We start from the raw sequence: 18,399 nt of genomic DNA on the forward strand, positions 1-18,399 counted from the left end.
GGGGTACACAACCAGAACGGAGATCAATGGGACAGTCGAAAGGGCGATGTGGAGGCAATTTATCGGCAGCTTTAGGGCAGAAAACATCAGAATATTCAGCATACTGGTCTGGTACCCCTTCCACCTGAATTCTGGTTTGCCCCAATGTTAACCTCCCCAAACACTGATGAAAACAATGGGGAGACCAGGAGGTTAACTGACCTGTGGCCCAGTCTATGTGCGGTGAATGGACTTGCAACCACGGCATGCCTAAGATAATAGTGGAGGTTGACATGTGCAACACAAAAAATTGTAACTCTTCCCCATGCAAAACCCCTATGGTGAGTTTCACCATCGGAGTCTGTGACAGGGCACGATTCCGTTGCAGAGGGGAATCGTCCACTGCCGTAACCTGAATGGGGGGTCTCACAGGAGTGAGTGGAAGGCCCAACTCCTGAGCAAATTCGAAGTTCATAAAATTAGCCGCTGAGCCAGAATCAATAAAGGCTTCAGTGGATACAGATTTATCCTCCCATGTAACCGTACAAGGGAGAAGTAATTTCTTCTCTTTAAGGGGTGAAATTTGTGTGCCCAGGGTGTCACCCCCCCACTACTCCTAGGCAAACTCGTTTCCCTACCTGTTAGGGCAGTTTCGCACTCTATGCCCTGCTGCTGCACAATACAGGCACAGCTGTTCTGTCATTCTCCGCCTTCGCTCCACCTGGGTCAGTCTCGACCGACCAATCTGCATTGGTTCGGGCGGCGGCAAGGCCGGGGAGGGTGAGACAGGCGGAGAAGGTGTTACTAGGGGTGTAGCGGATGGTGCCGCGTACGATGTCACCCTGACACGGTGACTGCCCCTAGCCTGCCTCTGATGGCGCAACCTGCGATCCACTCGAATGGCCGATGATATGGCCTCATCAACTGTCTTGGGCTCGGGTACGGTTAACATTAAGTCGGAGACCTCCTCCGACAACCCAGACAAGAAGTAATCCATTAGGGCAAAGTTGTCAAATCTAGCAGTGACTGACCACCTACGGAACTCTGCCGCATAATCCTCAACCGAACCTCTGCCTTGCCGCAAAAGTTTGAGCTTCCGCTCAGAGGACGCAGCAAGGTCAGGGTCGTCGTAAATTACGGCCATAGCCTTAAAGAATTCCTCTACTGAGGTCAGAGCTATATCAGTAGGGGGTAGGTTATATGCCCAGGACTGGGAGTCGCCAGTCAGCAAAGTCTTAATAAAGATGACCCGTTGGGTCTCAGTCCCCGAGGATCGGGGTCTTAACTCAAAATACGATAACACTCTACTCCTGAAATTCCGGAAGTCAGACTTGTGGCCGGAAAATTTGTCAGGTACAGGCATACGTATGTCATCACTAGGAGGGGATCGCACTGAATCAACTGACGTCTGGAGGGTTTTCACAGAGCCTGATAGGGCATCAATTAGGGCTTTGTGCTGGCCCAGTGCTTGATGGATGTTATCCACCGAAGTGGCAAGCACAGTCAGAGGATCAGAGCGTGATTCCATCGTTTTGTGGTATGGCGTTCTGTAACGATCGGTGAAGCACAGAGAGGATCTGATTACCGGTGATCTGCAGTATCACGGGGAATACAGATGTATATCAGATTATAAGTGATCTGCAGTATCACCGATAATCCAATATACTCGCTAACCTCTGTTCACCTGGGTAGAGTGTAGTGTTTTGGTGTAACAGTAACACTTAGAGGACTAGGCCTCAGTACAGCAAGACGTACTGTACAGATTCCTTCCGCAAACCTGAGCTCTCCAAGACGGGAGGAGTCAGGCTGCCAGCAGGAAGGATCTTCTGAAAGTAACCCTCAGGCGGAAGGGTCACTAACAGAACGAGGAACCGCCTCCAACAGTGAGGTCGGTTCTCGAGGTCGGACAAGCCAGGTCGTACACACACAGACAGAAAAAGTACTAGATCAGGAGGCAGAGGCGGAGTCAAAGTACAGGCAGGGTTCGGCAATGGGGTATCAGCTATATCGGGGTACAAAATCAGGAGGCAGAAACAGAGTCTAAGGACGAGCCGGGGTTCGGCAACAGAGTATCAGAAATATCGAGGTACAGATCAGAATTCAGGAGAATGGTCGAGCAGGCAAAAGGTCATAACAGATAATCACAATCAAACTAGTACTTTAGCTATCAACAGAATCTAGCTAAGTGTAGGATTACAGCTCCAGCTGGTCCCGGCACACTTGCGGATCTGACTACGGATCTGGGTGCTCCCACATATGTGATCCCAACGCCAGACACCAGGGGAATGACCAGCTAGCAGTATATATACACAGGTGTCCCCCCAGCACCTCCCTAAGTGCTGGACCAATGGGGAGTGGAGCTAGAGTCAGCTGACCAACCTGGTCAGCTGACTTCCTTCAGGATGTAGTAAATTTCGCCTGAGTGCGCGCGCGCGTCACTCTGCACACTGAGGGACTACGAGTCCCAGCCACAGCAGCCCCGCTCTGCGGTATCTCCGCAGCGGGGGCATGGGCACCGACCTCTCCGGATGCCTGCACGGAGACAGCCGCCTCATGCTGAGGGGAGGCGGCTGCCTCTCCATGCACGGCGCGTCCATGCGCGGAAAGAGCCGCCTGCCGCTGGGTCATGGCGGCGGCTCTTCCGCGGATTCTCACACTTTGGTAAGAAAAACAAAGATCTGATGGTGTGAAACTGTTAAAGAAACACCAAGCCTTTTCAGTTCTGCTGAGTAGATTTTTAGTCCGGAGGTTCACTTTAACAAAACACATGACCTATTGTTTAATCAGGCTCTCCTGAAGTGTGCATGTGCCGAATACTCTTGGCTGCGGCTGCTGTACAGACAGGCAGGAGCACAGACATACAGGGAGTGCGGCAGAGCCGGATCATCCACAAGGCAATCTTAGGCAGTTGTCTGGGGCCTGGAAGTAGTATAGGGGCTTGGTGGATGCTAGCCCCCCAAATCTTACTAAAAAAAAGCCAGGTGACTTTCAGCGATGGGCAAAAACTGCTCTCTACCCAGGGCCCCATTTCATCTAAATCCTTTTCTGGATTGCGGTTATATAGAGAGCACAGGGTGGGACAGGGCAAGCACTGCTCCTGTGGCTTCTGTTCCACTGGCTTCTGTTGGAGCCATAAAGGGAAGGGGGGGGGGGGGGGGAGGTGGTGCAATAAAGGGAAGTCCATTGAAACAAGGGGCCTATAAGTATTGAGACCCTACAGTGCATTCATTCCCATGTGTGGTTCAGAATTTTTAGGGTCAGTTCAGGTAACCTTTAAATATGGTTCTCTCCCCTTATGCCTCCAGTGGCAGCATCTGTTCATTTCTCCTGAGCAGCTCCTGTAACTAACTGGTTAGTGTGTGTAATGCTGATATTTCAGGTGGAAGTGGAGACTGGTGGGGGCATCACCCTCTGTCTTCTTATGTCTCTGTGGGACTCCGACACTGGGGCCAATTCACTGATAGGGACAGGCCCGGCCCTAGACTTTTTGCCGCCTGAGTCAAGCTTTAAAGAAATCGCCACACCCCCCCAAGCCGTGGGTGTGGGGGGCCGCCCGAGCTGAAGGGGATAGCGGCCAGGAAGGGGGGTATTGGGCCTAGCGGCGGGGAGGGGGGTCAGACCCCCCCCCCCCCCCTCCCTCGCCTGGGTCCCCCGTCCTCCGCTCCCCTCCAGCTTTAAAAAGTTAGGTCGCTGGCTGCAGCTATAAGAGGCAACGGGCGGGGATCACTCACCTCTTCCTCGTTCCAGCGTGCGCTCCACTGACGTCACTTCCTGCGGCGTAGCAGGAAGTGAATCTGTGGAGCGCAGGCTAGACTGGAACGAGGAAGAGGTGAGTGATCCCCGCTCGTTGCCTCTTATAGCTGCAGCCAGCGACCTAACTTATTAAAGCTGGAGGGGAGCGGAGGACAGGGGACCCAGGCGAGGGAGGGGGGGGGGGGTCCGACTCCCCTCTCCGCCGCTAGAAGTGCCGCCTGAGGCAAAAGTTTCACCCCGGCTCATGGGGTCCGCCGGCGAACTGTCCGCCGACGAACAGTTATGGCCATAACTGTTCGCCGGCGGACAGTTCCTGGTGAATAACAGCAAAACACACACAAAATGGGTAAGCACATCCATAAACATATGATATGAAAACCTGTATCTCACTAGATAAACAATAACTAATGTATAGTATGCAGAAAGGATCAAAACCATGAGCAGTCCATATATTAGAGAAAAATAGATTCTATGGAAACTGCACCACTAGGCATGTATGAAAATATAATCAGCTTTATCTATATATATAATAGACTAAGTGCCTCAACCTTGGAGCAAGAAGAAGAAGTACTTTGCATGAGAAAATTTATGCGTGCTCAATTACCAAGTTTAAGGCCTCTTTTCCAGGGACTGTTGAGCTGTGTGCTCAGCAAGCAGTTACCAGGCAGCAGCGAGCAGTTACCAGGCAGCAGCGAGCAGTTACCAGGCAGCAGCAAGCAGTTACCAGGCAGCAGCAAGCAGTTACCAGGCAGCAGCAAGCAGTTACCAGGCAGCAGCAAGCAGTTACCAGGCAGCAGCAAGCAGTTACCAGGCAGCAGCAAGCAGTTACCAGGCAGCAGCAAGCAGTTACCAGGCAGCAGCAAGCTGTTACCAGGCAGCAGCAAGCTGTTAACAGGCAGCAGTGAGCAGTTGTAAGAGTTTGTGAGGCATTTTACTGCCTATCAACTGTCCGTGGTAAAGAGGCCTTACCCTAGCAAGTCTGGCTTTGCAAATCTGGCCTAATTGGCTATTCATGAGGCAATGCTAATGCAAATTTGCTTTTGCATGCCAAACTATGCAGGGTCAAAAAACCAATACCGCAAAGCGGTCGCCCTGCTACATGCCAGTGATGAGTGAAAATGCAAAAATTTGTTTCGACAAATTTTTACTGAATTTTCGCCTAATTTCGTTTTGACAAGCAAATTTTCCATCTAATTTTTTCGCGTTAATTTTCGCCTAATGCCAGTCATTTTCGCGTTACTTGCGTATTATTGCTGACATTTTCCGCATAAGGGCATTAGCGTCCGCATTCAGAGAAGTTTCTTGCGCATCATTGCGGACATTTTTCCGTATAAACTTCCGCATAGACTGAATTTCCATGCGGATTATTGTGGACATTTTTCCGCATAAGGGCATAAGCATCCGCATACAATGAATTTTCGATGCTGGTCGAAAACGCAAATATTTCTGAAGATTTTCGTGAAAATTCGCCAAAAACGAAAACGGGATTTTCGATGCGAAACTGCTACATGCTACATTAGCACTATCCAGGAGCGCCACAGGGAGGATTCCCAATGCCCCCTTTTTATACAACCGGGGGGACCGCGGGTCGCAGGCTCTCTCACTGCCTGGGAACCACAGTGGCATCCCGGAGGGGGAGGCTAGGTGGTGCAGGCGACCCCCCCAAGCGTGGCCAGTGCCGGGAGAGCCGTTTGCACCCACCTCCCAATATTAGAAACAGGCACTTACCTTAACGTCCATTGCGTTCTGCTACATGCGCATTAACTTGGGGGCACCACATGAGAAAGGAGTGAAGCATGGGTCACCCCAAGCTTTAGAGCTCAGGGCTGGCTCACATACAACACTCCAGAGGGGGGGGGAGGAGGACAGGCGCAGACTACTCACTCCAGGGCTCACACCACCAGAGCAAGCCATCCACCACCTGCCTCCAAAGGATACAAACTGCACAAAATGCTTTCCATGAGAAAATTAATGCGCATGTAGCAGAACGCAATGGACGTTAAGGTAAGTGCCTGTTTTTAATATTGGGAGGTGGGTGCGGACAGCTCTCCCTGGCGCTGGCCACACTTGGGGGGGGGGGGGGGGGGTCGGCTGCGCCACCCAGCCTCCCCCTCCGGGGTGCCACTGTGGTTCCCAGGCAGTGAGAGAGCCTGGGACCCTGCGGTCCCCCCGGTTGTATAAAAAGGGGGGCATTGGGAATCCTCCCCGTGGCGCTCCTGGATAGTGCTAATGTAGCATGAACTTATTCCCGCAGGGCGACCGCTTTGCAGTATTGGTTTTTTGACCCTGCATAGTTTGGCATGCGAAAGCAAATGCATATTTGCATGAGCATTGCCTCATTAATAGCCAATTAGGCCAGATTTGGAAAGCCAGACTTGTTAGGGTTAAACTTGGTGTTTGAGCATGCATACATTTTCTAATGGAAAGCCTAAAGGTGGGTACACACATCAGATAAAAGTCTTTGGAAAATGAAAGATCACAGACCAATGTTACCCCCTTCCATGTAGTATGAGAGCCATACCTACACAGTCTATTCTATTGAGCTGAACTCCCCATCAGATAAAATTTTTTGCAAGATGCTGCACACAAAGATGCTGTACACATGCAACAGATCAGTATCTGCAAAAGATCTGTTCCTGCAAAAAATCAGTTTCTGCAAAATGCATTTATAGTCTATGATATCTGCAGATCTCATGCTGGGCATACACGGTATGTTTTCTACCATGTAATCGAGCCGCTGATGGCTCGATTGATAATTTCCGACGTGTCCGATACCCCGCTGGATCGATTCTGCGCTCGATACCGGCGGGCAGGACAAAAGAAGAAACGAGTGAAAAATAAGAAAGCGCTCGATTACACGGTAGAAAATGTACCATGTATGCCCAGCATAATACACACCTTGTTTGACGGACATTCATCTGCAGATCAGACAATCACCTGCAGATCCAAAGATCCATCCTGGTTGATCTGATCTGCAGATGATTGTCCGTTAAACACGGTGTGTATGAGATCTGCAGATATAGACTATGAATGTATTTTGTAGGTACTGATCTTTTGCAGGAACTGATCTTTTGCAGATACTGATCTTTTGTGTCTGTACAGCATCTGTGTGTGCAGCATCTTGCAAAGATTTTTTTCTGATGGGGAGTTCAGCTCCATAGAATAGACTGTGTAGGTATGGCTCTCATACTACATGAAGGGTGGTAAGATTGGTCTGTGATCTTTCATTTTCCAAAGACTTTTATCTGATGTGTGTACCCACCTTTATTCTTCTTGCTTCAAGGTTGAGGCACGTACTCTATTAGATAGATAGAAGATGCGGCGTATGCTACGACGCGGGTCGGCTAGTTAACCATAATGCAAAACAATAAAAACACAAAGAACATTCAGTCTGAGCAGGGGCACACATAGAAATACCGTTATAAATATATGCCATATGGCGAGGAATAATAATGCACATTCCCCTATAAATGATCATCAGAATGTGCAAATAGTGTTGAATCCTATTTAACCTGGTAAATGAAGAGAAATGAATTATAGTGTATGTAAAGTGTGAACCCAGCTATGGTAAGTAATAGATCAGTCAGGGAGGATTAGTGTGAAAGTTGCTAGTGGAAAGTGAATCACACCATGTGATAAGAGATCAGCATAGAATTACAGGTCAGGTGGATGCAACTACATGATGGCAGGAGACCGCTGGAAACACTGTCACAGACCACGCAGAAAGTGAATAGAAACGTGAGAGTGCTTACCGGGTAGGATAAGGGCGGTGACTGAGTACAGGTGACCGCTGCAAAGGAGCCGTCGCGATACGCCGCCTGGCGGCTTCTTCCGGGCATATCACAGGGTATCGGCGCACTGTGAAAAATAGTCCAAGAGAGCAGCGCGATTGTCAGGTGGAACCTAATCTAGAAGTTGTGTGTGGCCATGCACACCAGGGGACGCCCACTGCGCTGCGCACACTGCAATAGAATGTCCCCTCTACAAGCTAACTACTAATTAATGACGGAAGAACCCGGCTAGAAATATAAAAGGGGCGCAAAATGTGATACAAATACAATGGTCAACCTATGCAAAATCTCAGACCCTAACAAATTACTGTATGTAGCAATAACGTTAAACATGCATGACAAAAAAATACATAATATTATTTTGCCATAGGTATATGCAATACATGCATCAGAGTAACCAAGCAGCTCAGGGTGACCCAAACTACTAGGAATGTATAGGGGGATAAAAGGAACCAAAAAGCCCTCCTACTAAAAAAGCAAAGCCTGGTGTAATTTGCCTTCTTAAAACAGAAGGAAATTTGCAATAATTCAGTTATAAGTGAACATATGTGGTTACCCACAATGTTCTACTGAATATGCAAATTATCCCTTTTCGCCCTTGTAAGCCAAGCAAGCACCAGCGGTTCTGGATGCTTGCTTGGCTTAAAAGGGCGAAAAGGGATAATTTGCATATTCAGTAGAGCATTGTGAGTAACCACATATGTTCACTTATAACTGAATTATTGCAAATTTCCTTCTGTTTTAAGAAGGCAAATTACACCAAGCAATACATGCATGTAAATGCAAAATGGAAAATAAAGAGGAAACACTCCATCTAGTGGAAAAACAAAGGTAGTGCTCATACATAAATGCACCTAATAATTCACATTGTATTGTTCAAAAATGAAAAAAAACAAGAGGCCCAAAATAATGATTCGTTAGGGTCTTAGAGCCACAATCAGGGCCCCTCTATATTGTCTTTATTGTAGCATACAGCAGAACGTTGTCTGCTATCACCTGAGTGAAGTGACAATCAATTCCTCAGTGGCATTTAGGAATGTAGGAATTTAGGGATATAACGTGATTTCTGCCCTTTACAGATTAAAACACAACTCTGCATAAACTACAATTTTTTTTGTGGAACTTTCGCCATGCATCCCGCTCCGACCTGCCACTGTCCAGGTGTTAGGACCTTTTAAATAATTTTTCTATCCTTTTTGTGGCCAGAAACAGCCCCTATAGGTTTTAGAATTTGCCAGGCCATTGAAGTCTATGACAGTTTGCGCGTTCACGAATGTTTGCGGAAGATAAAATTTGATGTTTGTGACATCGTTATTCTCTGACTGCCTCACCACAGATAGCAGCTGTGTGACTGCAGCCCCATATATGTGCTGCCACTGGGACCAGTTCACTGACTGCCTCACCACAGATAGCAGCTGTGTGACTGCAGCCCCCTATATGTGCTGACACTGGGGCCAGTTCACTGACTGCCTCACCACAGATAGCAGTAGTGTGACTGCAGCCCCATACATGTGCTGCCACTGGGGCCAGTTCACTGACTGCCTTACCACAGACAGCAGTAGTGCGACTGCAGCCCCATATATGTGCTGACACTGGGACCAGATCACTGACTGCCTCACCATAGCAGCTGTGTGACTGCAGCCCCATATATGTGCTGACACTGGGGCCAGTTCACTGACTGCCTCACCACAGATAGCAGTAGTGTGACTGCAGCCCCATATATGTGCTGACACTGGGGCCAGTTCACTGACTGCCTCACCACAGATAGCAGTAGTGTGACTGCAGTCCCATATGTGTGCTGACACTGGGGCCAGTTCACTGACTGCCTCACCACAGATAGCAGTTGTGTGACTGCAGCCCCATATATGTGCTGACACTGGGACCAGTTCACTGACTACCTCACCACAGACAGCAGCTGTGTGACTACAGCCCTATATATGTGCTGACACTGGGACCAGTTCACTGACTGCCTCACCACAGACAGCAGCTGTGTGACTGTAGCCCCATATACGTGCTGACACTGGGGCCAGTTCACTGACTGCCTCACCACAGATAGCAGCTGTGTGACTGCAGCCCCCTATATGTGCTGACACTGGGGCCAGTTCACTGACTGCCCCACCACCGATAGCAGTAGTTTGACTGCAGCCCCATATACGTGCTGACACTGGGACCAGTTCACTGACTTTCTCACCACCGATAGCAGCAGTGTGACTGCAACCCCATATATGTGCTGCCACTGGGGCCAGTTCACTGACTGCCTCACCATTGATAGCAGTTGTGTGACTGCAGCCCCATATATGTGCTGCCACTGGGGCCAGTTCACTGACTGCCTCACCATTGATAGCAGTTGTGTGACTGCAGCCCCATATATGTGCTGCCACTGGGGCCAGTTCACTGATTGCCTCACCACAGATAGCAGCTGTGTGACTGCAGCCCCATATATGTGCTGACACTGAGACCAGTTCACTGACTGCCTCACCACAGATAGTAGAATGTGTGACTGCAGCCCCATATATGTGCTGACACTGGGGCCAGTTCACTGACTGCCTCACCACAGATAGCAGCTGTGTGACTGCAGCCCCATATATGTGCTGACACTGGGGCCAGTTCACTGACTGCTTCACCATTGATAGCAGTAGTGTGAATGCAGCCCCATATATGTGCTGACACTGGGGCCAGTTCACTGACTGCCTCACCACCGATAGCAGTAGTGTGACTGCAGCCCCATATATGTGCTGACACTGGGTCTAGTTCACTGATTGCCTCACCACAGATAGCAGCTGTGTGACTGCAGCCCCCTATATGTGCTGACACTGGGGCCATTTCACTGACTGCCTCACCATTGATAGCAGCTGTGTGACTGCAGCCCCATATATGTGCTGACACTGGGGCCAGTTCACTGACTGCCTCACCACAGATAGCAGTAGTGTGACTGCAGCCCCATATAAGTGCTAACACTGGGGCCAGTTCACTGACTGCCTCACCACAGATAGTAGTAGTGTGACTACAGCCCCATATATGTGCTGACACTGGGTCTAGTTCACTGATTTCCTCACCACAGATAGCAGCTGTGTGACTGCAGCCCCCTATATGTGCTGACACTGGGGCCAGTTCGCTGACTGCCTCACCACCGATAGCAGTAGTGTGACTGCAGCCCCATATATGTGCTGACACTGGGGCCAGTTCGCTGACTGCCTCACCACAGATAGCAGTAGTGTGACTGCAGCCCCATATATGTGCTGACACTGGGACCAGTTCACTGACTGCCTCACCACAGATAGCAGTGGTTTGGATGCAGTCCATATATGTGCTGACACTGGGGCCAGTTCACTGACTGCCTCACCACAGATAGTAGTAGTGTGACTGCAGTCCCATATATGTGCTGACACTGGGGCCAGTTCACTGACTGCCTCACCACAGATAGCAGCTGTGTGACTGCAGCCCCATATATGTGCTGACACTGGGGCCAGTTCACTGACTGCTTGACCATTGATAGCAGTAGTGTGAATGCAGCCCCATATATGTGCTGACACTGGGGCCAGCTCACTGACTGCCTCACCACCGATAGCAGTAGTGTGACTGCAGCCCCATATATGTGCTGACACTGGGGCCAGTTCGCTGACTGCCTCACCACAGATAGCAGTAGTGTGACTGCAGCCCCATATATGTGCTGACACTGGGACCAGTTCACTGACTGCCTCACCACAGATAGCAGTGGTTTGTATGCAGTCCATATATGTGCTGACACTGGGACCAGTTCACTGACTGCCTCACCACAGATAGCAGTGGTTTGTATGCAGTCCATATATGTGCTGACACTGGGGCCAGTTCACTGACTGCCTCACCACAGATAGTAGTAGTGTGACTGCAGCCCCATATATGTGCTGACACTGGGGCCAGTTCACTGACTGCCTCACCACAGAGAGCAGCTGTGTGACTGCAGCCCCATATATGTGCTGCCACTGGGGCCAGTTCACTGACTGCCTCACCACAGATAGCAGCTGTGTGACTGCAGCCCCATACATGTGCTGACACTGGGGCCAGTTCACTGACTGCCTTACCACAGATAGCAGTAGTGTGACTGCAGCCTCATATATGTGCTGACACTGGGACCAGTTCACTGACTGCCTCACCACAGATAGCAGTGGTTTGTATGCAGTCCATATATGTGCTGACACTGGGGCCAGTTCACTGACTGCCTCACCACAGATAGTAGTAGTTTGACTGCAGTCCCACATATGTGCTGACACTGGGGCCAGTTCACTGACTGCCTCACCACAGATAACAGCAGTGTGACTGCAGCCCCATATATGTGCTGACACTGGGGCCAGTTCACTGACTGCCTAACCACAGATAGCAGAAGTGTGACTGTAGCCCCATATGTGTGCTAACACTGGGGCCAGTTCACTGACTGCCTCACCACAGATAGCAGTAGTGTGACTGCAGTCCCATATGTGTGCTGACACTGGGGCCAGTTCACTGACTGCCTCACCACAGATAGCAGTAGTGTGACTGCAGCCCCATATGTGTGCTGACACTGGGGCCAGTTCCCTGACTGCCTCACCACAGAAAGCAGCTGTGTGACTGCAGCCCCATAGGTGTGCTGACACTGGGGCCAGTTCACTGACTGCCTCACCACCGATAGCAGTAGTGTGACTGCAGCCCCATATATGTGCTGACACTGGGGCCAGTTCACTGACTGCCTCACCACAGATAGCAGTTGTGTGACTGCAGCCCCATATATGTGCTGACACTGGGGCCAGTTCACTGACTGCCTTACCACAGATAGCAGCTGTGTGACTGCAGCCTTATATATGTGCTGACACTGGGGCCAGATCACTGACTGCCTCACCACAGATAGCAGTAGTGTGACTGCAGTCCCATATATGTGCTGACACTGGGGCCAGTTCACTGACTGCCTCACCACAGACAGCAGCTGTGTGACTGCAGTCCCATATATGTGCTGACACTGGGGCCAGTTCACTGACTGCCTCACCACAGACAGCAGCTGTGTGTCTGCAGCCCCATATATGTGCTGACACTGGGGCCAGTTCACTGACTGCCTCACCACAAATAGCAGCTGTGTGACTGCAGCCCCATATACTGTATGTGCTGACACTGGGACCAGTTTACTGACTGCCTCACCACAGATAGCAGTAGTGTGACTGCAGCCCCATATATGTGCTGACACTGGGTCTAGTTCACTGACTGCCTCACCACAGATAGCAGCTGTGTGACTGCAGCCCCATATATGTGCTGACACTGGGGCCAGATCACTGACTGCCTCACCACAGATAGCAGTAGTGTGACTGCAGTCCCATATATGTGCTGACACTGGGGCCAGTTCACTGACTGCCTCACCACAAATAGCAGCTGTGTGACTGCAGCCCCATATACTGTATGTGCTGACACTGGGACCAGTTTACTGACTGCCTCACCACAGATAGCAGTAGTGTGACTGCAGTCCCATATATGTGCTGACACTGGGGCCAGTTCACTGACTGCCTCACCACAGATAGCAGTAGTGTGACTGCAGCCCCATATATGTGCTGATACTTGGACCTGTGCTTCTATGTGACCAGCTGATCCTGGCATTGTCCTCTCACTATGGCACATTCCCTGCAGACACTATATGATGTCACACAATGCAGGAACCTTGGGGGAGACTTATCAACGCATTACCAACAGTTTTTCTTCTTAATCTGTTCTAACCAGCAGGGAGAACAGTTCTGCATGATAATAAGAACCTTCTTAAATCCTAGTAATAGTGACAGTTTAGCGTGGATTTCTAGAGCTGCACTACAGTTAAGAGAAGTGCAAATCCATCCCTAAACTGACGCAGATTAAGAAGTGCTTGATAGCAGTTCTACAGATGTAGAACTGCAGGCTAGACATGATTGCAGAGTGCAGGCTAGACAAGATTTGTGATGTGCCCCTCCCACCTGCTGAATTCCTCCTCAGAGCCTGCTGCTATCAATACAGCAGGTGTGTTGGTTACCTCAGCAACACCAATTCCCCTCACACGCTGCACTGTCTGAGAGACCTCCCTAGCTCCTCCTATTTTACAACAGTTTTAGAAGGAATCTGCACTATCTAATGATTTCTTAAAGGACTTCCGAGGCCAAAACGAAGAAAATTACACTTTACCTTTTTCTTAGCAGAATCCACAGAGGACGCCCTGCGGGCGTCCTCCGTGGATTCTGTTAAGAAAAAGGTAAAGTGTAATTTTCTTCGTTTTGGCCTCGGAAGTCCTTTAAGATGCCTGAGACAGTTCTGCATGGATTTCTAAAAACCTACTAATATTTTGTCTCAGATACTCTTGATAAATCTGGCCCCTTGTGCTTCTGTCACCAGCTGACCCTGGCATTACATACAGTAGTCTCTCAGCACATCTCATGTAACATTTTCTTTATGTTCCCCTCTCAGATCCCAATGCAGAGTTTAAGGACAAGACGTACATAGTGATTGCTGTGGTTGTCGCTCTTGCCATAGTTATTGCTGCTGGTATTGGAGTCATTGTATGGAGGAAACGCTCAGGTAAGTCTGATGAATACAAATCACAGCTGTATTATCTGTGGTGCCATGTTGTGATGATGATCAGAGCAGCTGAAGGAGGTGCTCCAATAAGAAAAAAGAAAAAAGTGTTGGCTTACATTGCCATAGAATGAATGGACAGTATGCCAATGGAATAAATAACATAATGCACAAATTGCTTGTAATCCTCAGTACTGTCTCTTTAAGGACCCATCCTTTGTGCAGCCGACAATCACCGAGTGGTCAGCAGTAGGGACATGTGACCAGCACCAGGCTATATAGAACCACAATCAGGCTTATTGCTTCACACAGGGGGTACACTTTATTAAAACAAATTAAACAGAATAAAAACATAACTTACATTGAGGGTCCATGCACACTGGACCCTGTTGCATAAATGCCCTTATAAGGTATTGCACAATTTCCAATGTAAAGTGCACCTTATGCCAGTAAAAACCGCTACTGTTACTTTAAGAGATTCTTCATTCTCCTTTCCCGACCAGGTTTCGTCTTTCTGCCTTCTTCGGGGGATTAGGAGAATGAACAAAACAGGAAAGTAAATAATGTAGCATTGTTTACCTTCCTCCGGTGGTATTCTAACAGAGTGGTTTTATATACCCTGATGGTGGCCACATACCCCTACTGTTCAGCACTGGTTGGTTGCACGCTGCTGAGCGGGTAGATGTGGCAGGGTTAAGTACCCATAATGCCGCTCTCCGCTCACCGCTTTAAATGAGCTTTCAAGCGTCCTAATGGACGCGTTGCAAGCTTCGCTATGGAGCACTTCCGGCTTGAAGGAGGAAGTGCTTCATAGCGAGGCTTGCAACGCGTCTAATCGAATTAACCCCGCTGCATCTACCCACTCAGCTGGGGCAATTAGGGCCGGTTCACACGGACGCTTGGCGGCATCTACCGCCAAGCGTTCGGGACCCATCGGCTAAACGCTCCCATTCAAGTGAATGGGAGCGTTTAGCATTGCGCGGTTACCGTCGATTACCGCCGATAGCATAAACGCGTCGTTCCAATCCCGATTTAACGCATCGTTTCGGCCGTCCCTAGAAGCCGCATGCGACGTCCAGGGACGGCTAGCCGACGCGGCTTCATGTCCCCCTGCGGGGACAATAAACGCCGATCGCGACGATCTCCGTACTGCCGCCACTGAACGGGACGTCACAGGACGACGCAACTTCCTGGCCGCCCCAACGCCACCTGCCGTCCGTGTGAACCGGCCCTTAGGAGCTAATTTGAATCACGCGTAACCTCCGTGGTTACTAGTGATTATTCCGTGATGAGCATCCTTAGTGGCCACCTTTACACGAATGTCAGGGTTTCCTTAGTAACAATTTAATTGCATTTCACTGGAAAAATGATTGCATTATTGAATGTTCAGAAGAGTATAATTACATTTTGCATGAATACAATTCTCCAAATGAAATCAGTCCCCACATTATCGATGGTCTTATAAGCTCTTACCGTGTGGGGTTTAGTGTATTCAACAGCTATTCATTAGGACATCATGAGCTTGATTCACTAACCGGCGCTAAGCCGGTTAGTGCGCCCTAATGCTTTGTGTGCGCAAACCAGGGCTTTAGGAGGTTTAACTCATCTCCTGTATGAAGAATGTGACAGAGAAAATGATTTCCTGATGCTCATCTCTTCTCTCTGTGTGTTTCAGGCAAGCGTGCTGCTCCCGGGACTGGTAATAACTATACTGCAGCTCCCAGTAAGTCATGTTATAAAATGTATGCAGTGTCACTATTACCTGTGTTGTATTAACATGTAACTCTGTGCCTCTTATTTTATTTACAAGTGGCAAAAATATTACCTAGGAGAAAACTCAGGTGAAAATGGGAATTGCATATGGGCCTTTGCCTTTTATGCCCCCAGCAAGCAAGAAAATACTCAAAATAATTTTGATAGTACTTTTCACCAACTTTTAAAGAGAAACTCCGACCAAAAATTGATTCCAATTTTGATTCCAATTTATCCCAATCAGTAGCTGATACCCCCCTTTATATGAGAAATCTATTCCTTTTCACAAACAGATCATCAGGTGGCGCTGTATGACTGATATTGTGGTGAAACCCCTCCCACAAGAAACCCCTCCCACAAGAAAAGTACGTACTTTTTTTTGGGCAGTTTCCTGTCTGTGAACCTTGTTGCATTGTGGAAAATAGCTGTTAGGGCCTGTACACACTTAAAAACGCAAGCAAAATCGCAAGCGCATGCGTTTTTAAAATCACAAGTGCATGTTTTAAAAAACGCATGCGCTTTTGCCTGCGTTTTTGATGCGTTTGCGTTTTTCTTGTAATTGCTGATTGGCTAAATCCTTTGGTTTTTTTCTAGTTTACATTTCAACAGGAATCAGAAAATTGCAGTCTTCTGGGATACGGACTTCTGAAAAACGCAGGCAAAAAACGCAAGCGCATGCGTTTTTAATGCGTTTTTCAAGCGCTGCGCTTAAAGCGCAGCAGGCACTGCGATTGCGTTTTTCTAAAAACGCATCGCACCAGTGTGTACAAGTTATCACGATTTTCATTATTTTTCAAAAGACCATGCGATTTTAAAAACGCATGCGTTTTTAAAAACGCAGCGCAAGCGCAGCAGTGTGTACAGGCCCTTACAGCTGTTTCCAACTGCCAAAAACCATGCAGCAGCTACATCACCTGCCAACACCAAAATGTTCACTGGAGTTCCTCTTTAAGTACTTTTTCAGTTGTAAAATACTTAAAAATTATTTTAAAAAGAACATGACAATTATCTCCTAGGAGATAACTCAGGGGAAAAAGTTAATTGCATATGGGCCAGAAGGTCAATTTCCAGACTCCTGGGCTGAATGCAGACAGCCATACCATTCCCTGTGGTCCTTAGGAGATTTCAATGTGTATGATGTAAGCAGTTTCCATGGTGATGGCAGGCCACAGAAAATGCACTGTATGCACTGGTAATTTCCTGCCTTATGCACATGCATGAATGCACCTTCCCATTGTGATTGGTCATATAGGGGACAGGTGTACAGTTGGCACATTTTTCCGGCAGGCATCTGAAAGCACGGCATTTTTTCCCTTTATGGCCATACCTCCAAAAGCTGCAAGCAAGCATTCTTTGTAAGTGAAAGAGCTGTTAGCTGTTTGGCCACCCATCACCCACCTGCCGGGGCACCCTGCAATGCAAATTTAGCTTCCAGTCGGGTGTGAGTGTGTTCAATAAAATCATTCTATAGGTGGCCATACATGGTACAATTTTTCAATTAGATAATTTAGTTCAATTATTCCATTAGATCGAATATAACGATTTTTCCAGCATGTCTGATAATTTTTCCAGAAAAAACGGGATAATTGTTCGAATTTCTTGATCGAAAAAAAAAATATTTTCAACTTTCATTCAATTCGATCATTTAGATCGAATAAACGGAAAAATCGAACGTTTTTATTGTACCGTGTATGGCCACCATAATGGTGCCCATACATGGTACAATTTTTTCATTTATTTCGATAAGATCATTTCATTCAATTGTTCCTCTAGATTGAATATAAAGATTTTTCCAACATGTCCGAAGTGAATATACTGAAAGGATAATTTAGGCAGCTCCCTTATATTACATAGAAATGGTAATATTGGATGAAAAAAATTGTACCATGTATGGGCACCATTAGGCTAATCTACCTGTTCCTGAAGTAAACACAGAACCGAACCTTCCTTCTGAAAAAAAAGTTTCCATATAGACATTACATTTCTGCATAGAGCTAGGTTGTTCTCAAATAACTATTGCCTTAAAGTGACACTGAAGCGAAAAAAAAATATATGATATAATGAATTGGTTGTGTACTATGAATAATTACTAGAAGATTAGCAGCAAAGAAAATATTCTCATATTTTTATTTTCAGGGATATAGTGTTTTTTCTAACATTGCATTATTCTATAATATGTGCAGATTACACAACACTCAGCATTCAAAATGAGTCTTTCAGAGCAGTCTGTGAAGTAATGAACTCTCCTCTAGCAGAGGAAAAGTAAACAGTTCAATTACAGTTGAGATAATAAAAGTCAGATAACAGCCCTCTCCACGACTAACTTAGTCGGAGAGCTTAATAGCTTTTTTTGCATAGAGATAATTGGAGTTTCTCAACTCTTCCTGTACTGGAAACAATTAGACTGATGTATCTGATCTTAATGATTTTTTTCTTAGCTGTACCACACATACAAATCATAATATCATCATTTTTTTTTCGCTTCAGTGTCTCTTTAAGGTGACCACTAATGATCCAATTTCTAACGAAAAATCGTTAGAGCAATCAAAAATTCTGATCGGAAGTGAAATCGTTCACTACACCATCAATG

The 18,399-nt window shown here is 47.7% G+C and overlaps 1 protein-coding gene across 2 annotated transcripts in view; it reads left to right on the plus strand.

Moving 5' to 3' along the window:
* LOC137528715 (class I histocompatibility antigen, F10 alpha chain-like) overlaps positions 1 to 18,399 on the plus strand; it is a 108,497-nt gene that overhangs the window by 74,245 nt on the left and 15,853 nt on the right. For both annotated transcript variants that reach the window (XM_068250225.1, XM_068250226.1), the window contains exons 5-6: positions 13,950 to 14,060; positions 15,733 to 15,780. In XM_068250225.1, the coding sequence (XP_068106326.1) occupies positions 13,950 to 14,060; positions 15,733 to 15,780 (159 nt within the window). The remainder of the gene's footprint in view (positions 1 to 13,949; positions 14,061 to 15,732; positions 15,781 to 18,399) is intronic.

The sequence above is a fragment of the Hyperolius riggenbachi genome, chromosome 8 (assembly GCF_040937935.1).
Source record: "Hyperolius riggenbachi isolate aHypRig1 chromosome 8, aHypRig1.pri, whole genome shotgun sequence".
NCBI lineage: Eukaryota > Metazoa > Chordata > Amphibia > Anura > Hyperoliidae > Hyperolius > Hyperolius riggenbachi.